Here is a 26,586-nt window from a genome sequence, read left to right on the forward strand (position 1 = left end):
TTCAAGGAGAATTCAAACTTTCTGACTGGGACCCATAAGTGCACGTGTGGATGGAAGACTAGTTGACCTGCCAATGATGAGGAGCCACGCGAGCGGAGGGAAGAGTCAGCTTTGACTGACGAACCACGCTTGGACGCGTGGTCGTCTTCAACCTCCGTCACCTTCATTTTTTAACATAGATAGCGGCGGTTTTAAACCCCCTCTATTTTTACGATTAAAAACACCATTTTTGGTAGCTTCACAAACCTGCAAGAACAAACGTTAGGAAGAGTAACAAATGACCCATATCCCCTAATTAGGATGCTCTGAGTCCAAATATGGTATTAGTTTCACTGTTTGAGCGCTGTAGCCATGGGTTCGATGGAGTTGAAGTTTGAACATGCATGAGCACTTGTTAATGGCATGGGATGATGCTCACGTGGGAGCTAACATGTTAGGGCCCAGATCTACCTTATGGGACCTCATGAACTCATTAGAATGATTAGACTACATTGATATTGATTAAATGTATGAAAACGAAAATTAATTATGTATGAAAGTGAAGAGTACTTACTATACACGTGTTATAACTCTTATAGGACCATATTATGAGTTCATTCTTACTCTATGCCACCTTAGGAGATGATTGAAAGTGATAGTTTGTATTGATAATGATTGGAATATGGAAATTGAAAATTACAAAGTTATGGAATTTTGAGAGAATTTTGGTGAGTTTTCTTGCTATGCCTTGGCTATAATTTCGTGTGTGTCTTGTTGTTGAAGTATTCAGCTTCATTTATAGGCCAAGAGGTGCTTAGAAACTAAGCCAAGAAGCATTGATTGCCTTTGTTGAATTCTTGATTTTTAAATATTAAAAATCTTTGAATTGTTGACCAAGTCTTGCTCCTCTTCACTTATCTTGCCTTGTACTTCAATCTTCTGCAGAAAATTAAAGATTCTTTGATGACTCATGCTTAGAAACTAAGTTATGCATTATCCTTCCATTTTCCATTTTCATTTAATCTTAAAATAGGATAAAATTAAACCAAAAATGAATAAAAATGGTGTGGGCTTTGTCTTGGTCGTGGGAGGCCCATTATATCATGGTAAACATGTTTGAACTATGAAAACTTGGCCCCATTTGGAAAAAATACATTTTTGAGCAATGTTGGTTTTATGCATTTTCCCAAAATTTAGCCAACTTCAACAAGGTGTAAATCCCTCAATTTTTGTCATATGAAGAAGATCTTGCACTTTTTGGAAACCTAAAAGAGTCCTCTAACCAATGTCTTTGGTCTCATGTCAAAATGATTTTTGATGCTCCTTGTGTATCCTTTTGAAAAAAGTGTCTTTTTGTTGACTTTGAAAATGACCTGTAATGTCTTGGTTCATATTTTTCAAATGGTGAACCTAATGACCATGGGACCAATTGCATTTGAAATATAATTGAATTTCCTTCAAAATGAGCTTTGGTTTGAATTTTTTGGATGAAGGATGAGAGAGTTATGACCAATCAAAGTTCAGTTGACTTTTTAGGAGAAAACCCTAATTTTGAATCTTAGGGTTTTGTTGATTTTTTATCTTTCCTTGATGAATTATGATCATCCAATGATCAAATGATGAATCCTTTGACAAAATATGGATGTTGACAAAAAATTTCATTTTTGACTGTCTGTTGACTTTTTTGGTCAAACGGGTCGTCTGTTGACTATTTGAGCTGCTGACGGTGCGTCTGAGTGAATTGAAGTTTGAAAATTTGTATGATGGTACTTTGAGATGTATGTAGGTCCATGAAATCCATTTGAGGTATCAAAAACTTGTTTCTCCTGAAAAAACAATAAACCCTAATCAGGGACTGTTTGTGTAGGAGACAGTTAAGCGTACCTGATTTTTGTGCAGTGCTGAGTCTCTGCTAATCATGTGATATTCAGAAGACTTCTAGGACAAAAATCTTGGAATTTTGAAATGCAAAAGTTTGATTTGATTGATGGTACAAAACACGGAGAATTGTACTGTCAGCAGTTTGACTGTCAACTGACTATTCAGGCATGTAACAGCTAGAGTGAAAAATCAACAGTCAAAGTTAATTTTCTTTTTGTTGTTTTTGTTTTATGTGAAAGATGAAAGTTTATTTACATGACTTGTTAAAAAACACAGACATAATAAATAATTAATATTTACTGTACGCGAGCAAAATTACCGATAATAACCCTGAAAATCATTTAATGCACAGAAAAATAAATATTTGACTGGCAGAAAACACACAAAATATTATCTGAATAATTAAGCAACAATATGACAAATAGTACAACATTTAATACTGACAGTACAAACATTGCATACTATAATGGACAGTACGACGAATAAATGGTACATTTAAGAAAATAAGAGATATGGCAAACTTTAAGAATGACGATTAATAACCCATGCTATGACCAACAGAAAATAGATGATCGGGAGTGTAACCATCGCAGGTCCACATTTTTCAGGACTATGCAGACAGAAGAAGGACATGATCACCGTAGCAATGGTGATGACTATAAGAAAACATGTTTCCATCCGCTTCGCCATTTTGCCGGGGAGGAAGAGAGAATGGATATGAAGTAGAAATTTGAGAAATGATTTAGAATTTGATGTGAGATTTTATGAAAAAAAATGAAAGGTATTTATAGAATGAAAAGAAGGATAGAGACGTTGGGGAATGAAGTGATTCCGTACAAAAGGAAAATTTGAGTGGAAGCAAGATTTGAAAGAAAGTGTATGATAGTGTTGGGAAAAAGAGAGATGTGTAGAATAAAGTTAAGATTTGATTTTTGAAAAAGAGATTTGAAAAGAGATTTTGAAAATAATGGAATATAGTACAAGAGTTAGTGGGAAACAAAAATTAATAATAATTTACTTGTTACCAGTACAGTCTGAATCCCGAACTCTGCGCCTGCAAAAGATTTAACTCTGTACCAATTGCGTCAGTACTACTTATCTGTAAATAAATATCAAATAAAAAGCGTGTGTGAAGTAATAAACAGTAACTGGCGTTTGCGTAAGAATAAATTCAACAGCAAGCCAAAATACTGTATAAGAAAAAATTCTAAAAATCAAGTATTCATAAATCAGGATGTGAAAATCCAAGATTATATGAAACTCTTAATTTTTAGATTGAAGTTTTCTTGAAAAAAGATGCGGGCAAATTTTGGGGTATAACAATATGGATAGGAATACTTGATATGTTTATGCCGTTGTAATTAGTGTGTAATGTTGTTAATTAATCTACTTCCAATTGTCTTTACCGTTGATTATTGAATTGTATTCTCTCCCCTTCTGTTTGAATGTTGCCTTTACATGGGCATCATGCAGATACTCATGAGTAGCATCATTGAAGGAAGTAGAAGGTAGCTTTGGAGTTACTTCCTTAGTTTATCGCTATTACTAGTGGTTCCTTGCTATGATCATATAACATCAGGTTGGGATAAACGCTTGAATTGATTCTTATGACGTTTATATTAGAGTTAAAGACTATTTATGTGGTTAAGATTTTTAAGTTGTGTTAAGTTGAATGTATGATTCTTTTTGTTCATGCTATGATATTCATGTATGATACTAATTGTCGTAAGTTGCAATATTGTTCTTAATTGATTTTTTGATGATTCCGTTGTGATGACTCCTTAAATAGTTGGGCGAGCGTGCAATGACAAGTTATGAATGTATTATTATATGAATATATGATATTGATCAGATGAGTTTGATGTCGTGTAAACATTCTAATTACAAATGTGTGTGTCTTTGAACTATTATGTTGAAACCCGTGTAAGGGGGCAGGATGTGTGTTTTTTTTTATGTGTGACACCCTATGTGGTTTTATATATAATTAAATTATGCGATATTTTATGTGCGGGATTTAGGGTGTTAGAAAAAGCTCTTACGAGTATAAGTTTTATAATCCCTACCTTCATATGACGCGAGCCCTTCTTTGTTAATCCCATGTCCTACAAAAATGTTGATGTACATGATATCACACAAACTTACATTGTTGATAAAGACTCTTAACATTGTGTGGTTATCCATTTTGGCATCACCACTAACAAAAGTATCATGTTAGGGATCCATTCCAACTTATCATTATCTCAGAACCCTAGGATGAGTCTTTCTTTGTTTGGTCTTCCTTCGTTGTCTAAGAGTTTGAGTAATTTTTTGGTGAATGTTTCTCGTCTGAATCTTCCATACTGAATAATCCTCCATCAATTGGCGAAACAAGGAGGTTTGTGGATGATCTCAAGGTATGTGCTCGGGAGGTGACTTTGATGGTCATATTGAAGATTACCATTACAGATCGTGTGAGATCGCTTTTAGTGAAATGTGACTTTCAGAACTCGATGAATCTGATGTGGAAATTTGTGAAAATCAAAAGTTGATTCCCATGAATTGTGCCACTTTTTAAGGTGGAACAAGAAATTTGGGTGATGAAGTAACAAGCTCTTACGATGCGCGGAGAGAGCTTTTGATAGGATGGAGCCACGAGGACTTGAAAGGTTAGCTCTTCAATGCATAAGTCATTAAAGTTTTAGAAATGTAGTTTGAGAATAAGAGTGAGATAATACCTAAAAATGGTTTGTATGAAGCTTATATAGGTATTCTATGCGCCACTGCTTGTTACGATATTAGAATATTACTCTTGTCCAGATATGCATCCTTCGTCGGTGCATTTTCATCCGAAGTCAAACCTGAATGAGGGGTAAGCGTATTCTTTGCCAATGCTTTCTTCCTATTGATTATATCTTGGATGTCACCGATGCTATCTCCAAAATATAGTGATCACAATGGTTAAGATATATATTAAGGCAACAATGAAGTACAATAATAAAATTAACCTATATCCAGCACCTCTAGGTCAATCACTCAAGTGTATGAGGAGGCATTGCTTATTTCATCTCCATTGAAGAAAGAATAAGAATAACAATAACGGAGAGAGAGAGAGAGATAGATAGATAGATAGATAGATAGATAGATAGATAGATAGAGAATACCTTAGAAAAACTACAGAGGTAGAAATAAATAAGACAATAAAAAACCATCTAGAAGCTTAGAAATGTTACAGGAATTCGAAATCGAGGAAGAATAGGCAGATAAACCGATCAAACAGTATCACTCTAATCCAAAGAAGAGCATAGGGAAACTTACAAGGAGTATACCTTTTGTTCAAAAAGATGAAAAAATCGTTATGAGTAAGGGGTCATCCTTAAATTAGAAGCCGAAGGCGACAAATCTACGACCAAATATGAAGGATGGCTTAAAAGAAGAAATCAACGGTGGAAAATTAACTGTAACATCAAAGAGACACTCGAGTGCACTCAAGTACTCTAAACGGTAGTGTTACTCTCTACTCTAGGGTCCTGAAGCTACGCGCCGAAATAACGTTACTAAATGTTTCAATGAGGAGACTTGAATTTAATGTGCATGTTCTCAAGGCTACCTACTCTCGTTCACCACACTTTTTTACTTCCACCTCCGCAACACATAGGCTTGTCCAAGGAGAACAAGATTGAAATAGAGAGCAACTTGACAACCTCAATCCTTATGCTATCTAGTAACAAGGACTAGAGGAACAACTGTCCAGACCAGTCAAGACCCAGAGCGGCACACCCAATTATGAAAGTGCAATCTAAAACTTCACCAAGTAAGACAATATTATTGTGCACTTAAATTAGTTTTGTTGATTGTCTATTTAAATTGCACGACTCAGAAGAAAAAAAATTCATTTTAAATAAATCAAATTATTTTCCAACATCACATATTTTAAACATACAAATATATTTTAAACAAAACTTAATATAAGTATACATACACATCATATATTTTATCATACAAATATTTTAAATTAAACTTAAAAAACACCATATTACAAGTATTTATTAAAAATAAATAAATAAATTGAGGATCTTTTATGCTTAAGCGTCGGTCCAAGTTAAAATATCGTCAATGATGTTACAATTGAAAGGATCCCATTGTGTCCAAATCCATAGAACTTGATTAATTTGAATAAATTACTTCTATAACTTAAACAATTCCTTTTCATTTCAAAATTCAAAGGCCTTATTTTACCAAAACAAAAAAAGAACAAATAAATAATACATTAGGCTTTTGGAATTCCAACAAACTCCTCTATGAGATGCTCAACTATTTTTCTGGATGTAATCTTATCAATCTGGTATGCTTTCATCTCATTTTTCAGACCTGTAACAACACGAGTAAATTACTACTATAAGCATTGCACTAGAATGCATGTGAATGATGCACATAAATATTTTTTATTTTAAAAATACAAAAATGGGAAAGAAAAACTTTATTAAATAAAATAAAATTAGTAGCAATTTTATGTTTCATCAGAAAAAAAAGGTAGAATTAAAATTGAATTCTAACCTGGGATTTGTAAAATTTTGAGTGGCAGTCGAGAGGCATTAAAATCGAAGAAAAAGAGCAAACTCTCCAATAGCTTCACGGATTCAGTTGATACTAAAACTTCTCTCTGAACAAATGCATTTACAAAAAGTATTCACAACATTAAGCCAAACACCAAAGGCAATATCATGTGTGTTGATGCATAGGAACACTGACATCATAGATGGTGTAATAAAAGAAATTAAAATAAATCTAATAACTCACTTTCTAACACACTCTTAAAGTAAACAATATCTTAGAATGCAATTTTTCTCATAATGCATGACAATCATGTTGCGAAAAATCAACCGGCGTAGAGAAAATAAAAGAACACAATAATAACTAAGGATAAAATATGGAAATTTTAAAACTGGAGAATAACCAGAGAATAACACTATGAAAATTGTTATACTATTTAATATACCTTCAACTAATCTAGGTACGCAGTACATCCACACTCTTCAAAAAAATATTTAACTACATCTCACAACTCTCTAATACAAGAGTATAATAGAAAAAGAATGTCAATACAAGTTTAAGTATTTTTTACTGGTGCATCTTGTAACGAAATTTTTTAATCTTATATATAGTCTAGGACCTCCTCTTCTTTCACAAAACTAAGCGATGTGAGACTTCTTCAACATGTATATTTTCAACTAACCCCAACAATCTCCAGCTAGATTGAAAATAATTCATTAACTTTCATTGTCTTCAACCACAATCATATTCCACCATAAAGAGTATAGTCACTTGAAGCTACACTACTCCAAGAATATTCACATTGTCTTCACTGACTATCATATATTTTAAAAAATATTATACTCCATCAAAGAATAGTATAATTCAATTGAAGCTAAATCACTTCAAATATTTTAATATTTCAAAAATCAGGTTAAAACTTTATGTTGCAATTTTCATGTTGGTGGGAAGCTCTTCAACCATCGACATAATCTCATACCTTGTGTAAACTTGATTGTATCAACACATCTTTGACTTGAACTTTCTACAGGTCAAAAATGATTCTCCCATCTAATTTCTCTAGCGCAAACAGTACAGTTGAACCTGTGACTACAGCTCAACAACTCTTTTACAACACTACCCTTCTTTTCTGATGTGGAACATCAGACAAAGCTGCAACCACAGAGCATACTAAGAACACTTATCCTCAGATCAAACCAAAAACTCTGATACCAATTGTTGAGAAAAACTGACAAAGAGAAAATAAAAGAACACAATAACAATACAAGGACATAACGTGGAAACTCCAAAACCGGAGAAAAACCACGGCTGTTGTCAATAGACAACCAGAGAATAACACTATGTGAAAATTGTTACAGCACATAATATACCCTCAACTAACCTAGGTACCCAGTACACATACACCCTCCAAAACAATTATTTAACTACATCTCACAGCGCTATCATACAAGAGCATAAGAGAAAAAAAAGTCAAATACATGCTTAAAGTGCTTTTGACTGGTCTATCTTGTAACGAAGAACTTGAATCTTATATATAACCTTGGACTTCCTCTTTCTTCACAAAATTAAGCGATGTGGAACTTCTTCAACTTGTATATTTTCAACCAACCCCAACAAAGCATTGTCAAGTATTTTGCCCACTCGTGAAAGACCATATAATATATAGACTAAACTGGCTATCACAATACAAAACAATAAAGGAAATAAAACTCACTCATGTTGGGCGATCGATTCGAAGGTTAACACGAGAGATCGTTTACACTGAGATTTTTTATTTATGAGCAACGCACATTTGTGAAAGACACACACCACATACTCATCCAAAATCTTAATATGATAGGTGTGTTGGTTCTATCACTTATAAATGCTCAAGTCTCCACTTTTATAATCAATGTGATACTTCCTCACACACATTTCTTACCTCACACTTGTTATTCTCAACACTCCCTCATAAGTGTGAGTCTACCCACAAACATGTGAGGATATTTTCGATACAAGTGAGTTGGTCCCTTCACTCGAACTAAAGGCTCATGATATTAATGTTGAGACTATCTTTTTCTTATTCCTAGCTGTGTGTGTTAGTTTTGACACGAGCCATATATTAAGTCTTGGTGGAAGAACGAAAGAACAATGCTATTTTTTTTGGAACACCACCCGATGAGAGAATACTATAGAAAAAAATGCAAAGCTCATTGATATAACGATGAATGTAATGTTGTTTCTTTAGATATATCCATTTAGATAGTTTTCCCTATACTTGTGTGATATGTGGTTTGCTAAGTTCTAATCACTATAATAGGAAATTGTTTTATTATTTAATAATATTTGTGTTTATTGTTATGAATTGTTTACAAACATATCTTAAATTGTGTTTGAGAATTAATAATAGATAACACAATTGTAATCAATATTACACAATTAAGATATTTTAAATAATATAATTTAAAAATTCTAATCATGTCCACAAACTAAAAATTATCCACTTCTTATGGTTTTGTATTCTCATTTGAATCTTATATGAGTGGCAAAAATAATCCACTTCTTATGATCTTAAGAACAAAACGCAGAGTTAAACTGACAAAAGAAGTGTAAAAGAAATAACAAGCACAATAGACGGGTGAAAATCCAACAACTAGGGAATTCCTAGAAAAGAGATCAAACTCTAGAGAGAACACTCACTCTACGAATCACCGTCCAACCGAAGACCCAACTAGAGCTCAAATATCTAGAGCCACTATCAATATACCAAAACATGGAAGAACTCTTGACCTGTTAAGGATTTAGTCTCTATGTAGGGTTTTGAAGCCGATCAGTGAGGAGAGAGTTCAATGTTGGCTGATTAAGAAACCAGTCCCAAATCAAAACAAAAAGCTCTTCTCCCCCACTTCTTTCATGATTGTTGACACACTAAAAAATAATTTATCATTACCCATTTACCAAATAGGCAACTCCACCGCATGCCAAATTATAACGAAACCTCCCCTTAGCTTAACCTTCACTCATACAGATAAGAAAAACTCAAATAGAAAACTAGGTTCCTTAGGAAGAGCCGACTACACCCCTAGCCACTTAAAGATCTTATAACTGACATTAGAAGCTAGATTACAAGTGACAAACAAATGTGAGGCATATTCAAGTGAATCCCCCACCAAATACAAGAGAGATCCTCTGGGTCAACAATGACCTTTCGCTTGAATAAAATATCTATAGAAGGGAACCTATCGATCAATAGTTTCCAAGAAAATACCACCATTTTAACAGGAGCCTAACTATTCCCAATGAACGGAATAAGTATGTTCTCCCCAACTAATTGGCCCTCAGGGAGGGGAGAAATGTATTATTAGGATGAGTAAATAGACACCACAGAAAAGAAACCATATTTGATGAATGCCAAAAATTCATACTTACTATGTATTATTCTTTTTGATTTAATCTCTAGGGTTTGAACATGATAAAAAGAAAGTATGTACCATTTTATTTTGTAGATTTCTTTGATCTAATGATGAAAAAAAAAGTATGCTTCTTAAAATACTAATTTCATTTGTGCAATTAAGAAGTTAATATTGAATCAATTGTCACTAATAAAAAATGAATTAATATATGCAAGGTATGTGCAAACCTTGAAGTTCTTTTCCTCGTTAAAATACCCTGAAACGATGATAAGTGCTCGAAGTTTCTCTGCAACTGAAGTATTAAAATTTTTATTAAGCCTTTAAATAGTATACATATTTTGGTAAATGTTGAAAATTAAAGGTCATATGTCATTCCGTAATAGGAGATGAGAATGAAAAAAATAAATACTATTTAATTACTTAAATGCGCTTTTCTTAATGTAAAGAATTTGGGGTGAATGACAATTTAGAAAGTTTATACAATTAAATTTTAATAGATAGATAATAGAATAGTAGATAAATAAAACACCAATGTGGAATTTAAAATAATTTAAAATAATAAATAATAAATCCACGTCGGCATAACCGTGATTAAAAAAACACTCAATTAGCGCGCTTCATAGGCGTTTTTCTCTAGTAAAATTTCAATAGGGTCTAAAACAATAGAATCTTCATGTGGCAAAGTTAGTTTCATAAATTTTTTTATAAAGTAAATCAAAAGTCGCCTATATGGCAAGGGAAAAAAATATTAACCCAAAAATATAACTGCTCAAGTTGTTCTCTCTGATGTTGGTATAAAAAATTGACCCCTTCGTCCACTAGATGTTAATAAAAAATAAAAAATGCCCAATCAGCATGCCACATAGGCATTTTTGTCCATTCATATTCCATAGGGTCTAAAATAATAAAATCTTCATGTGGCAATGTTCGTTTCACAACTTATTTATAGAGTGTAAACCAAAAATCGCCTATGTGACAGAGAGAAAATGATATTACCCCAAAAAACTGCTCTAATTTTTCTCTATGATGTTGCCATAAAAAATTGACATCTTCATTCACTAGACGTTAATAATGCATTCTTTCTTAGTAATTTATATGAATATTTATATATGAAATTACTATTGGATTTTAGGCGTCAGGGGAGCCTCTTATGTGTAAATTATATAAGTTTCTATATGGTCTTAAATAGACATTAAAAATCTAGTATTCTAAATTTTCATAAGCTCTAATTGAATTTGATTTCATACATACTACAACTAATCCCTTAATTTTTTATCTGCATCATGAATATGGTTAAATTTATTTGCTTCTTTATGTGAATGACATTGTTTTAACATGCTATGACCTCCCTCTTATGAGTATGGTTAAAATCTTTTATACTATAATTTCAAAATTAAGGACTTGGATTATTTGAAATATTTTTTTGGGTATTGAAGTTGACGGATATTTTGGATAGTGGTTCACTGAAAAATCTATAGACTTTCTCATGGAATAAAATTTAAAATTATCATCATCTAAAATTATCTCATCGTCTTGTCCGTCGTCTTATTAATTTTTATGATAACACGTTCAAATATTGCCTACCATGTTAACATTTTGAGTCAATTCATTTATATTCCTTGTCAAACATACATGATTGTTATTGTAACACTCTGATTTAATTTTAAATAGTATTAATATTATTTTAGTATTATTATTATTATTATTATTTTTAATTATTTTAATTGAGTATTGGAGTATTTTAAATAATAAACGGATATTTTAATTAATCAATTATTTTTAATTAATTTATTGAGATGGTTGAGTTTATTAAAAAAATTAGAGATATTTTAGAGTTGTGAGAAAAATAGAATTTTTATTAAAATTACGTAGTAAGGGGTGAATTTAATAAGAGCTAGAGGTGTGATGAGATTTAATAAAATAATTAAATTAGAATAATATTTAATTAAAGTCAAATAATAAAATTAGAGTGTTAGAAAATAAAAAGAATAAGGGTGTAATGAGAATTGAGGGGGAGAGGAAAATTAGGATAATTAGGGTGAATAAATAGATAGAGTGAGGTAGAATTTTGTACTGTACATGCAAAACTTGGGAAAAGAGGCAGACCTGGGAGAGCAAGGAAAAATCTCAAAGAGGACACAAGTTTTCATCAATCTTCAATTTCGAGGTAAGGGGTAAAATTATTAATATATGGGTGGCTAATTAAATAGAGGGATAGTGAGAGTTCCTTACTATCTCGTCTTCATCCTTTACCTATAATTTGTGTTTTTGATGTTTGTGGCAAAAGAGAGTTTGGGTAAAATCCTTTTAGGAGATAAACTGATAATATTTTCTTGAGTAATATAATATGTATGTTCATTGATATGTCTTGGTGTCTTGTTTATGCTTTTTGATGCCTTTGTGCTGATTGATGAGCTATGGTTACACCTTAAGGCAAAAGTGTAAAAATTGAATACATGTGTATGACTATGTTTATCTGTATGTTTTTGGGGCGGCGATAACTCAAAATAGGTGAGTTTTGGATATGTTCAATAGAGAGAAAAATTCAGAAAATCATAGGTAGACATGGAAGGGGACTAACCGCCTTATTTCATTCGTAACTTGAGTTTCATAAGTCCGTTTGAGGTGCCGCCAGTTGCGTTAGAAAGCTAACACAATAAAATTTCGTTTGAAATGGAGAAATTTAGTCTAGGATCACAAAAGTAGTAGCAATTCTCTGGTTTTTATACCAAGGCGTAGTCAATTTCAGCCTTGCGTTGGTCATCTTGTTTCACATATAAATTGAGTTTCGTAAGTCTGTTTGAGGAGCGATCAATTGCGTTAGAAAGAGGATTTAACGATCCTTAAAATGGATAGTTTCATAATTTTATGACGAGTACATAATTTTTGGTGTTATTTAAAAGCAAGACATTCTGTTTTAGAGTTTATGCAGGAAATATTGTGATATGACTGAACTGAAACAAATATTTTGAGTTTCGTAAGTGCGTTGGAGGTGCGGCCAGTTGCGTTATAAATAGGGTTTAAAGGAATTTTAAATAGGAGAGTTTCAAAATTTTATCATAAGCCTAGAATATTTGATGCTATTTTGAAGTGAGACAATTTTAGAGTTAAGTCCAGAATTTTGGGAAATTCTTTAGCAATTTAGGGAATTAAATATATTTATAAATTATTTTAATTTAAATAATTTGATATGATTAGAGTCTATTGATATGTTTAGAGTTAGATTTGAAGTTATTTGACGCTTTAGAGTTGAGTATGAGTCATATTTTTATTTGTTTAAGTCTGCCAAGTTAAAAGAGTTCAAATTTGAATTATTTAGTAGTTTAGAATAAAGTTTTTGAGTTGTTTAGAGTAATGCATAGCTAAAAGAATTGATCTTGGAGTTATTTAATATATTATAGTCATGTTTAATAATCAAATGAGTAGTAATTAAGTTACATTGATATGTTTGGTGTTATGTGAATCAATAATATTAAAATTGAGTAATCTGACGTGTTCGGAGTCATGTTGATGAGTTGTGAGATAAGGCTAGAGTACGCATGTGAACATTGTTGACCTGCATGTAACCCTTTTGACAATGTTAGGGTTGGAAATATTTATTATTTAGAGTTATGGAGAGAAACTTTATCAAATAGCAGAAATGTTGTAACTTTAGAGTTAGGGTGAAGGTTAAAGGAACCCTTGCCAATGGCGTAAGATAGTGTTAGAGTCAAAGGTAAATAATAATGTGTTGTGTTGAGTTATCTGAAGGGTTATGAGTTGACCCTATTTAGTGTAAGGGTTATAGGATATTATTCTTACCTTGTTGATGAGCTTACATAAGTAATAATATGTTTACCCATACATTAATATTTTCCTGTTCGTGAGTGTTGTATATATAGTTATATGTTGTGAAGTTGTGATTACATATATATTGTCGAGTTATAATTATATGCATATGTTGAAAAGTGTAGTTAGATAACAACTACTATGGTGGCCTTATTATGCGATGTTTACTGTTCAAAGAGGAACTAGTTGTGATTATTACACTTGTATGTTGTCGTTGCATATCATGCATCATGTGTGTCGGTGATATATGTACAGACCTCGGTCTAGTGACGAGTCTCTGGTTTAGAAATGAAAACCAGTGACGAGTCAGAGTTAGAAGGGGAACCTGGTTCTAAAGGGAACCATCAGTGAGTAGACGGAATCAATAACATAACTCTGACGGTTGCTAATGTTATATATGATACTATACTAATTGTTTGCTACACCTTTAACATTACGAACGTATTTCTCACCCCTTTTGTTTGCTTATGTGGCTCATTGTGTCGATGGTATAAATACTCAGGTAGAGGAGCATTAATTGTTGCTTTGTTAAAGGATTGGCATTAATGCCTACTTCGTTTTATTTATTGTTTTGTTGAGTTTAGTTAATATTTCCACATTTCCCTCTAATAAGTAACATCCAGGAAGAGTTTTTTTTTTTTTTTTTTGGTGTTAACAGGAAGAGTTGTTTTGTTGCATGTTATGTTTTATTGAGTCGTTCAGAATATTTAATTAAGTAAATTATACCAATAAATAAATTATTTGAAGTTTTCAAGTTTTACTCCGCTGCATGTTTTATGTTATTACGTTGATGAAAGATGCATGTTGAACATGTGTAACACCTATACTTGAGAAATTATTTGTTTATCTTTAATATGTAAAGAGTCGGATTTTAGGGTGTGTTACAGTTGTTACATGTCTCTTTTTTCTACCTTAAGTCCACTTAGGGTCAATATCTTTTCTTCATTTTTGATTTCAGTCCTTCTCTTCAAAGCTATTGTTTTCCAGATTGAGTTAGTTCTTTAACCACCCGACATTCCACTACCAATTTTTTTTTTTTTGATACTAGCATAATTTTTTATAAGACAAAGAAGAAAAGTATGCTCTCTCTTTCATCTGCTAAAGTAGAATATAGAATAATGACCAATGTAACTTATGAATTTATCTGACTTTGTGATAATGAGTATGATTGATCTTCACATTTCATTAAATCTAGTATATCATGATTGTATTAAACACCTAAAAATTGTTTGTTATGTTGTTTGTAAAAAAATCACATGGCTTTATTACTACTATGAAAGTTAATTATGGTAATCTTGCTATTTATTGAACAAAAAAGTTCAATTAATGTTACTAAAGAACAAGATGAGCTTATCCAACTAACACATTCCATCTTGAAGAGGCGTGTTAGACAACATATCAACCATTGTCTTGATATTTTGTTTTACTAGCTAGAATTTGATTGTTTGTTATTATTTATTTATTTTTGACATTCCTTTTTGCTAGCATCACATTTACGCTAGCCTTTATTTCTCTTTCCATTAGTATTTTTATTTAAATTTAATTTACCATTTATAATTTAATCTTATATCAATCAATACTACATATAAAATTACTTTCTTCACAAAATTTGATACATAAACTTGTTAAATTTAATCATATTAATGTATTTCTTTTTTTTTTTATAAATTTTTTATTGTTACAACTATGTATTTCAATGCAATGCTATTTTTTTCCTTTCATTTGTACCTTTTAATAGTATGTATTTCTCTCCCAATTATTTATTATTATATTACTTTAAACTTATAATGATAATTAGAATATACTACTAATTAATAAAAACAATTTGATAAAATTATTATTTTTCTATTTTATTTATCATATTTTTGTTGTTGGTATAAAATAGTCAAATGTCACACTTATTTTAGAATGTAGAAACTGACTACTTAATATAATTTGTCTAAAAAAACTAATTAACAAAATACTTTAAAGTTTAAACTATAGCAATTAGAATCATAAAAGATGTTCTCTTTTAAAAGTTAAGTGACTTTTAAATACTTCAATAATAAACCTTTTATATAAGACTCACATTGGAAACATGTTATATCTTGTGCTAGATTCTCCGTGTAAGAGAGCAGCTGTCCAATTGAAATTCCAATACAACTCATGCCAATTTGAGATATTGGTCTTGAATCTGTATTATTTTCTGCTTTATTAAAAGAGAAATAAATATTAGTAAGATATAAAAAGTATCATCCATTGGCAAAATATGCTCGGTTTATCGGACATATGTGCTTTGGGCACATGGAAACCAACATTTTAATTACACATCTTCTAATATGTTTGTCTTAGGATAAATCATTTTTGTAGACTTTTGCAAACATTTATTTTAACATATTTTTAAAAATTTTATAGATATAAAATTTGCCATGTCTGCTCTGACATTGCTTTGTTCGGTAAAATTAGCAGTTGAGTGATAAATTAGTTAATAATTTATAGCTTATGACTGATGACTGATGATTGATAACTTATAATTTATAGCTGATGATTGATAGCAGATAAGCTAATTAAAATGTTTGATAAGATTAACGGTTTAACTACTTGATAAATTACTTGATAAATATAAAATGACATAAAAAATATATTTCTTACTTAATAATTAAATTTATATTTAAAATAATAAATTATAAACTAAAATTCTATTTGAAATAACGTCTGAAAAATAAACTATAAATAAATAAAATAAACTATAAATTTATGATTAAAAAAATTGTTAATAAATAAATCTTTTATTATCATAAAAGTTTATAAACCATACACTATAAAATATAAATTCAAAATATTGCCACCAAAACATCAGTCTCAGTCATTATTTTTTTTTAATGGAAAAAGTCAGTTTTATTCTCAACCCTTTACTATATTCATTCTATCCATCTATTTATTTGCAAGATTCTAAGTTGAATAAGGCGAATATATTCGTTTGCCAACCTAATGTATTTAATTGGACCCATAATATTTGCAGGGATAAGATTTGAACTGTGGATAAATTATTATGTCTATACCTTTCACTACGTGTCGACAATTGCTGCCATCTAGAAATGACAATTCCATTAAAAGTGACTAATAGCACTCACTTGAAAGCAACCCCACTCTCTATTTGTAGCATTATAGTAAAATGAAATGAGAGAAGATGCTTGCTTATAAATTAACCTAATGTAATGTGAAAACTGAAAAAAGAGTAACCAATCATCGTTTATAGACGGCTAGTTGTGCCAAAACCAATACAAATGAACACACTTTCGACGCGGGATATGGCCCTACTTATGCTTGGATACTTGTAGTCAACTTTGGAATTATGTCCCAAGAGAGGCTATCAGTGTATCTATCACTCATTCAAAAAATTTATTTTAATTTATTTAGAATTTTTAGGATTGTTTTTTTTTTACAACTGGATTAAGAAAGAAAATACAAATTAGTCATCAACTTTTCTTTCCTTCTCTTTTTAAAAGTATTTTGTTTGTTTAGAAAGATTGTTCCTTTGAAAATCTAATGATGAGAAGATAGAATTATGGTTGTGTATATCAACAAGTTGTATGAATGATTTTTATGATAAATGATAAAATTATGTTTGTATAAATGATTTTTTAATAAAAATTTAAAATATTTTTATATATGTTATAAGTTATTTTTATAATAATAAATAAAATAAATTTAAACTATTTCTATAATATTATAAGTTATTTTCATAGCTTAGAAAAATTTTAAAAATAAATTATAAAAATTGTCAAAAACTGTTTTTATTAGGTTTTTTAAATGTTGTTATAAAATTTATGCAAGTAATAGACTCAAATGAGTTAATCTAAACCGAGTGTTACCTTTTTAATTCAAATAAGCACATTGATTATACCAACAACTCTTTTGAATATAAAAAAAAAAGAATATATTTTTATATCTTAAATTGGTAAAGTAAAATATAATATTTAATTTAGGTGTGTGCAAGTGCATCTGAGTGCGAAAGTATGAGTTCAAATTCACATATTTCGCTTACTCACCGTTAATAAGTAGGCTATTAAATTAAAAATAAATTTTAGTGGGTGAGGTAGTTCAACTTATATGTATTAGTTGAGTTAAATGATTTGTAACATTGTCTTTACATTTCTTCGGACATTGAAATTTTGAATAAATTTTTTGTTTCTCTACATCATATATAGGAGAGTAAAAAAAATAAAATATTGTGAATATCTTTTGGAAGCTTCCTACAATCTATTGGATTAAGGTTAGGGTCATGCTAACGAGTGCCCCAGGGACACTCTTTAAGCATTCTAATTAAAGAATATATTCTATAGAAAAGTTAACAATTTCAATTTTCGAGGCAATTAATACACATATTATAAAGAAAAACTTACTATTTTAAGGCCTTAAAGAGTTCCCCTAGGGCACTCGTTAGCATTTCCCTTAAGGTTAATACTGATGGTTCAGTAGTAGATTTACATATGAAGCATGTAGTAGAATTTTCAAAGAAGATAATGAGTCTTAAACAGTTGTACAGATAAACTTGCTAATCAAGATCATCTAGTTCAAGACACGATTTGGTGGGTATCCATGCCTAACACCATTAGCTTTTGTTCCCTAAGTTTGTTTTTTAATTTTGCTTTTAGGCTTCCCTTTGAGGGTTTGGTCCCCTACCCATATCTCTTGTATAGTTTTTTTTTTCTTTTTTATTTAATAATATTCGAAGTGAGAGGCAGAGGATAGAGGATTTTGTGCCGATTTAATCAGAATGTCTGCACTTAATTAATGTTTATCTTTTTATTTTTTTTCTTAAAAAATTCTTAACAACGATATATATATATATATATATATATATATATATATATATATATATATATATATATATATATATATATATATATATATATATATATATATATATATATATATATATATATATATATATATATATATATATATATATATATATATATATATTGATTAAAATAACAATATTTATCAATCAACATTTTCTTAAAATAAATAAATAAAATATTTATTGTATTCGAACGGGAATTGATATTACACTTTATTTGATAATATTTATTTAAATAGAAATAAATAAACATATTACTAATTTGAAAACCTATTTACATTTATAGATATTTTTTTGACAAATAAATATTTATATTTAAGAACAAATTAAATAACTCTTATATTAAAACTAAAAAAAGAGACTAGTTCAACAAAAAAAATTCATAACTCAATTTTATAATTTAAAAAGAATTTTTATCTCTTCCAAAAACTTAAAACCAAATATACAGTATACACCAATATCACCACTAATAAAGTGAGGTAGGGTACATTGGTGAAATATATGCATGGTGTACATTAAAAGTGATTTTCAGTTGAATGTGCAGAGCCTTAACACCATTCATATAGTATACTAGTACAATGCATATTAATCTGTGAAATGATTCATAAAATTCATAGCTGAGTAAAAAAGAATACCTTGTCCTTTCCACTTTTTAAAGTCCTTTCTCAGTATATCCCCTACCTGCATAGAGGATAGGTCGTGCATTTTGTACCTCACTGAAAATAATCACAGCATGTAAATAAATTATTAAACCAAGTAATTATATACAGTGATTAATCATTGATAGAGATTTATATGTACTATAATAGTAAAATGGTGTGGGACGTACGTAGTTGATAGAGACCATTGCAGCCATAACGACCAGCACCATTGATCAATAATGAAGCCATGTACTTATCCTTAGAGGTGCAATGAGGGTCCCTTAGATTTGTAGTGTCCAATAAGATTCCAGATAACTGCAAAAACATTTATCAACATCACATGGAATCTGATTGAAATTTGGAAGAAAATACATCATGCTACGAAATAATGTATTTTTGTTAATATTCTATCTAGATCCTATCACTAATCTTAGATCTATTTTTGAAATAAGAACCCCATATATACTTCATTCAATAAAAGATAAATGTTAGAGGGAATGATAAAAAAAAAAAAAATACTCAAGAAGAATTCTAGTAGTTAAAATACTAATAAAATTTATCTAATAATTATTCTAGTCTTAGCTATTCAAATATTAATTTATGTTGTTGATTGCATGTGGTAGATTAAAATGAATGGTTGTAATTGAACGGGATCATTCGGCCACTCCAACTGTAGATGATTCATATCCTAAAATCTCCATGTCAGATTGCATTCTTACAACCAAAATCCTCTTTCGTCATTACTCAAATTCACATCGGTCAATCACAATATCAATAGTGATTGCCATTTTTGTCACAACAACAACAATGAGCCTTTCCATCACGGAAACCTTGGCCGCACCACTGTGTTTGTATCCAATAATACCTAATTGACATAATTAGTCTCTTTCTCATCGCTAAGTAGAATTCTTATGACAGTCACATTAACAACAAGCTTCCAAGTATAATATGCACTAATTGGCATTCAAGTTGCGTTGCTTCTTATGGCAGTCACATCAACAACTAGCTTCCAACTATAATATGCACTAATTGACATTCAAGTTGCATTGCAAACTATATATGAGACTCATTTTGATGATAAGTTCTACATGGACACTAGAGTCACTTCTCTCATGACTGAAATTAAGGTAATTTCACGTCTTATTCCAATATGAGCAATATTATTACTGTTGGTATTGGTCATAATTTTGTAGTTACTTGTTGTGAAACTACATTAGTACCTAATCTTCATCTTTAACTACCCTAAAAAATCTTACAAGCATCTAAGTTAATTAAAAATCCTTTTAAATTTTTTTTACCGTTAATAATGATATTTCTATTGAATTTGATCATTTGGTTTTTCCATGAAGAAGGTTCAAATTAACATATATTCTTTTAATGAGATGTGACAACTTGGGTGACCTCTATCCAGTTACCACAAAATCAAGCAATGTCAAATCCTCATCATCCACCTTTGTCGCTCTATTTAAAGAATTATAACACATCCAAGAACTTTTATTTTAAGTTTTCTTCACCAAAACAATTTTAAATTACGTCACTGACTTTGACTAACAAATTAGGTAGAAAGGACTAACGTGATATGTTTTGAAAATTCAAGGGATTAAAACTATATTTTTAAAAGTTAAAAAGACCAAATTCGACCCCGAGTCAAAACCAAACTGGACCAGGCTCAATTTGTCATTCTTATCCTCTTCGAAAATAAATAAAATTACCTTTTTACGAATTTTTTTCAGGGTCATGCTCATTTTAAAACACAAATTGAAAGAGACGTAAAAAAATTTCAAATGTGGTAATGAAAAATAGTATGACAATGAAAATTTTTATAAGTTTTTTGAACTAAATAGAATGTTATTTCTATTTTCTTGACCATACACCTCTTCTTAAAATAGAAAAATCATTGAAAAAAATTGTATCGTCAATAATATTATCGCACCCTTCTAGCTCATGTCTTTCCCCACCTCATTTTTGGCATCATATGTTATAGATGGTCACTTACCTCCTCAACAAAAAGCTTTTCATACAAACTCTCACTAAAATTCTCCACCAAAAAGGGCCCATCATACTTTCACATTAAAGGTTTTGGTTGTCTATGTTACCCTCTCATTTCATCTACCTCTAGAAATAAATTACAGTCTTGCTCAACATGAGTATTTTGTGTTATCCTTCAAATCATACAGATTATAAATGTTATGAGTTGTTGAGTCGTAAAATAATTATTTCTAGGCGTCTCATCTTTGATGAAAATACATTTCTATTTTCTACATTTAATGCCCCTCTAACCTCTAATTAAGATTATTTAAATACAAGCTACACACCATTTCTTAACTTCGGTCTAACCTATTATTTTGAAAAGACTAATACAACAAATCAACTTTACCCTACTCAAATTTTTACCCCATCAATCACAACTACCGCATCCCTAAATCTAACGACTATGACCGATACCTAGAGACAAATGTCATTGCATACACAAAATATCATATTGTCCTCATAATTGGCCTCACCACAAACTGTCGACTCAATCATTTCACTGCACCACTCACATCCTCACCTAAAATGATCACCCAAGAAAAACCAAGAATTTTTAAGCTTCACAAACTTTTTATTCTCCATACCTCATCTCCGAACTCTATTTCTCTATTGCCTACTAATCACATTGCCTACTAACTCCATTCATGCATTATGATGCTATTATGGAAAATAAGACGTGGAATTTAATGCTAACATTAATCAAAGTTTATGGATTTTCAAGCATAAAATGAAGTCTGACAAGTTCTTTGAAAGGTACTAACCTCACTTTTAGGTGATGGTGCCAGCCAATAAAACAATATCAATTATGGAAAAACTTTCAATCATGTAGTCAAACTAGGCAGTATCCGAACGATACTCATGTTACTTTATCAAAACCTTAATTTCTTCATCAATTAGATGTCAAGAGCATATTTTTGCATGGTAATATTGATGAAACAATCTACTTGCATCATCCACCAAATTTCAGCAACCATCAACATCCTAATTATATATGGTTGCTCCGGAAGTCATCATATGGAGTTAAATAAGCACCTCATGCTTGGTATCACCTATTTACTGACTATGTCGTTACCTTGAATTTATCTCATAACATCTCTGATAATTCCTTATTCATCTATCATCGAGGTAATGATATAACTTTTATCCTTTTCTATGTGGATGACATCATTTTGCCTACTTCCTCAAATTCCTTTTTCCAATTCATAATAACTGAAATCGACTCTGAATTTGCTATGAAGAATTTAAGTCCTCTTAGTTACTTTCTCGGTATATCTGTTACCAGATCAACATGAGGCTTTTTTTGTATCAAAATAAATATGTCAAGGGAATTATTGAGTGTACATATATGTATTCTTGAAAAACATTCACTACAATAATGGACACAGAATCCAAACTAAGTGGATCGTTTGTAAATCCATATCATGCTCCCACTAGTCTTGCTAGAGAAATTTAATATTTGACTTTAACAAGACTCAATATCACATATGTTGGGCAGTAAGTGTTTTTTTATGCATGACTCGAAAACACAACATATATCTTCCTTAAAGTGTATCATTCAACATATTCAAGGGACTCTTAATTTTTAGTCTACATTTATAGCCTTCCTCCATTTGTAAGCTTATCACATATTCTTATGCAGATTGGGGTGAATGTCTAGACAGTAGATGGTTCACAATTGGGTATTGTGTACATCTTGGGGACAGCGTCATCTTCTGTTATGTCAAACAATAACCTACATCGTATCATTCTAGTGCTTAAGATGAATATCGTAGAGTCCTAAATGCAATATCCGATTCGTGTTGATTTATGAATCTTCTTTTGGAACCGCATTTCCTTGTCTCGAAGATCACATTAGTCATTTGTGATGATGTAAACGTTGTGTATCTCTTTGTAAATGTCCATCAAAATCAGCACACTAAATACTTTGAAATGGATATTCACTTTGTGCGTGAGAAAGTTACTTGTGACCAAGTTCGTGTGCTACATATCTCTTCCCGTACCAAATAATCAACATCTTCACTAAGGACCTTCCACGCCAACTCTTTAATTATTGTCGACTTAGTCTCAACATCTGACTACCTCCAATTTTGATCACGATGGTATATTTGAATATGTAAATATTTTTTATATCTATATATATTCATATGTGTTCATTTAGCAAATCAATCTCTTTAATTGAAAAAAATCCTTATGATTTAGTAATATGTTGATATTTAAATTATTATACAATGAAATATGCTAGACAAATATTCTCTTTCAAGTACATTGGACATATGTTATATTTTCGGGCCTATGTTATTGGGGTCTTCTTCATGTCTGGATTGCAATCCGAAGGGTTGCAGTTTTGAAAACGGCAGTACAGGTAGTAAACAATTTTGTATTATATTATACAATCCTAATTATAAGATTTTAACAATATAGAGAGTTAATAAAAAATAAAGAAAATATTCCAACATCATAAGACAGTTTATAAACACGAATTTGTAAATCTTTACACAAAACTCAATTATAAAAATTCAAAATTCAAAATTTAGAGGTAGTAATTAAGAAGTTAAAATACCAATAGTTTACTGAAGGATTTGCTAGTTAATAATTCTGGTGAATAAGCTGCAAATTTTTCAGCTATAGCTGTACAACAAGAACCTTCCTGTGGTAATGTTAACATAATAATCACTTTCACTCTTATAAATAAATTATTAAATTAATCAGAAAATTTGATTTATGAATTTAAGGCCTAATTACCTCTCCAATTGTCACATTTTTTACCCATGAATATATTGTCTCACCCTGAAAAATAAGAATCGTTAGGATGAAAAAAATATATAATTTTAATAAAATTAAAAATTTATTTTTTTAATTTATTAAATAATTGATATATTTAACTTGTAATTTAATAAATAAAAAAAATAAATTTTTATTAATAATAATAATAATAAAAATAAACTAATGTGTAGTTATTTTATAAAATGATGGTAACTGTTCCCTTAAAAATGACCAAGTTTAGGAAGTAAATTAACCTTTCTACTGTGAAAAATTTCAACCACAGCATGCTTCAATTTCTGTGGTAAAAAAACAAAAAGTTAATATCGATAATTAATTTCTAAATTCTTTGGTAAAAGTAAACAGAACTTATAATTTATAATTTTTGTACCTCTTGTTTATTGGCAATCTTGCTGCTCTTCAACAATAATATCTTAAGACTTCCAAATAAATCATAATATGACATATCAATCTGTTTATAAACACATTCAATTATATATCAAAAATATTATTTTATTAAAATATAATTGTTGGAGTTTATATTGTAAATTAAACTAACCTCATCAGCAAAAATTAAGGATGATTGATCAATTTGACATGAATCAAGTAACCATTTGAGTTCAACATGTGATCCAAGATTCGCTCTGTTAATGTTGATAATTGGTACTATGCAGATTTGATCATTTTTTGAAGTTAGATTCAGATAGAAAGAATACATGATTGTTGAAGCCACAGTTCCAACATCTGCATGTAAATAAAATTTTTATTTTATGATTGCAAGCTTTTTGAATTTACATACTAGGCATGAATTTAAATTGCGGCTGCCGTCGTGACACACATTGCAGCACAAAATTTAATCGAGAGATATTTGAAAAACACAATTGAGAGTAGGAATAGTCTCCGTTAGGTCTGTCCCACAAAATCTTGAAAAAAATGGGACGCTGTGAGACAGGCCTAAAACCTAAGTCCACCCCGTGAAAAAGTGAGTGCGGATTGCACATTATTAAAGATGCGATCTAAAATTTAAGTTCGTCATACTACAGATGAGGGTAGGACAGACATGCGGACTTTGCATCCTTAAAGGATAAAAGGTGTAAAAAATCTTGGTAATATCCACGCTTGCAGAAGCTCACAAAGAAAAAGGCAGGGTAAATATATTAGTAAAACTTTGATTCATCCTGCAAAAAAATGCAGATAAAATGGACATGCCCAACTAATTGGTTCTGTTTTACCACCCCTAATTGAGAGACATTTTTCATTACCGTGTGTAATTAAATCACACTACAAAGATTTACTTTATCAGCAATATTACTGCCACAATTGCGATTAGAGACCTCAATTTAAAACCATTAAATCAAAGAAAGAAAAAAATATTTACCAGCATCATCTGATCCCATTACAGCATACATGAATTTTCCAGGAACACCAACATTAACATCATCCTTTCTTGCCTTCAAAAATGCATTGAGCTTATCAATACTTTCACATGATTCAACAATTTGAATTTCTGGTGACACTCCATTATAATACGAAGCTGCTGATAATGGAAGAAGAACATTTGCTAGCTTTTCTTTTCTTCTTGTAACTGTATATATCTTTTCCACATGTTGTAATATTGGAGGTGCATGTGAATTCTCTTCTTCTTTTGGTTGAATATCTAGTTGTATAAATGGAGCGATTTTGCTTGTTTGTAACCAATTTTCAGATGGAGAGTGTTCAATTGATTCATAGTTGAAATCTTCTGAGAATGTTGAGTTGTCAAATTGAAAATGATTTATGTCATTTTTAGAGATATCCATGACAAGTTTTGAGGTTTTGGTTTCATCACTATCTGTAAAAATTCAAAGACATTATTACTATTAGTGGCTAAATAGGTGGCAAATCGACATATCCGTCTCATTTAAGTTCGCTTCACAAAAACCAAAAAAAAAAATAGAGCAAGGCGGGGAGAGCATATTTGAAAGTCCTAGTCTAAAATCTTGATCTATTCTATAAAAAAATAGGATGTGGCGTAAGGCTCGCAAGCACTAGACATTAAAAATTTAAAAATACAAAAATTTATGTTAATCTTGCATCCCCAAAAGTCTCAAAAAAGCAGGGCGCACACATTAAAAATTGCATAGTTAAAATCTTGATCCTTTCCAGAAAAAATGCTGTAAAACGAAATTGCCCGACGGATTAAATCCATTTTACCTCCGTAAATTGATCTCTAAATTGATAATCATCATCTATGAAACATTGACACATTCACAAACAATGAACATGACACTATCATTTAGTTATTGATCATTCTCACCTTTGCTTAAAAGACCATCAAAGAATGGATTCTCTCTAGTACGAACATATGGATCCTACATGTATTTAGAATTGTTTAGTGGAAGAAAATACATAGCTGAAATAAAAATAATATAGAAATAAAATTTTGAGACATATCAAAATCAATTTTCCCTAAAAACATTCAAATATTATCAAAATTTCACACATACTATAAGATTAAGTAGTGTTAATTGAGAAAGAAATTAAAGCATGATAGTGGTACTAATTATGAACCTGGTGATTTGGTGCCAAAGCTCCATCAGATTTCATGGTTGAAACAATATTCAGGTTTAGAAAACTATGAGAAAAAGAAAAAGATGATGGTTTAAACTTATGTTTAATTAAGGGTACGGCAGATTAAGTAGAGAACAAAAAATAAGAA

The 26,586-nt window shown here is 30.4% G+C and overlaps 1 protein-coding gene across 1 annotated transcript; it reads right to left on the bottom strand.

Moving 5' to 3' along the window:
* Window positions 1–5,937: 5,937 nt before the first annotated feature.
* LOC131616817 (uncharacterized) lies at window positions 5,938–26,586 on the bottom strand. The gene is made up of 14 exons (XM_058888262.1): window positions 26,439–26,586; window positions 26,185–26,239; window positions 25,267–25,719; window positions 24,448–24,632; window positions 24,280–24,360; window positions 24,146–24,187; window positions 23,871–23,915; window positions 23,689–23,775; window positions 19,286–19,412; window positions 19,092–19,172; window positions 15,679–15,795; window positions 10,010–10,074; window positions 6,394–6,499; window positions 5,938–6,207 (listed from the first exon to the last, which is right to left on the bottom strand). Exons 1-14 carry the CDS (start codon window positions 26,472–26,474, stop codon window positions 6,107–6,109), a joined length of 1,581 nt encoding a protein of 526 aa, XP_058744245.1. The 5' UTR covers window positions 26,475–26,586; the 3' UTR covers window positions 5,938–6,106.

The sequence above is a fragment of the Vicia villosa genome, linkage group LG7, assembly GCF_029867415.1.
Source record: "Vicia villosa cultivar HV-30 ecotype Madison, WI linkage group LG7, Vvil1.0, whole genome shotgun sequence".
NCBI classification, from domain to species: domain Eukaryota; kingdom Viridiplantae; phylum Streptophyta; class Magnoliopsida; order Fabales; family Fabaceae; genus Vicia; species Vicia villosa.

Bases quoted from the DNA above. Each gene is read 5' to 3' on its own strand.
- LOC131616817 (XM_058888262.1), bottom strand. From the start codon at position 26,474: ATGAAATCTGATGGAGCTTTGGCACCAAATCACCAG. The intron at 26,240-26,438 runs GTTCATAATTAG...AAATACATGTAG, and splicing joins CTTTGGCACCAAATCACCAG to GATCCATATGTTCGTACTAG. The intron at 15,796-19,091 runs GTATTCTTTTTT...TTAATAAAGCAG, and splicing joins TAAAAAGTGGAAAGGACAAG to AAAATAATACAGATTCAAGA.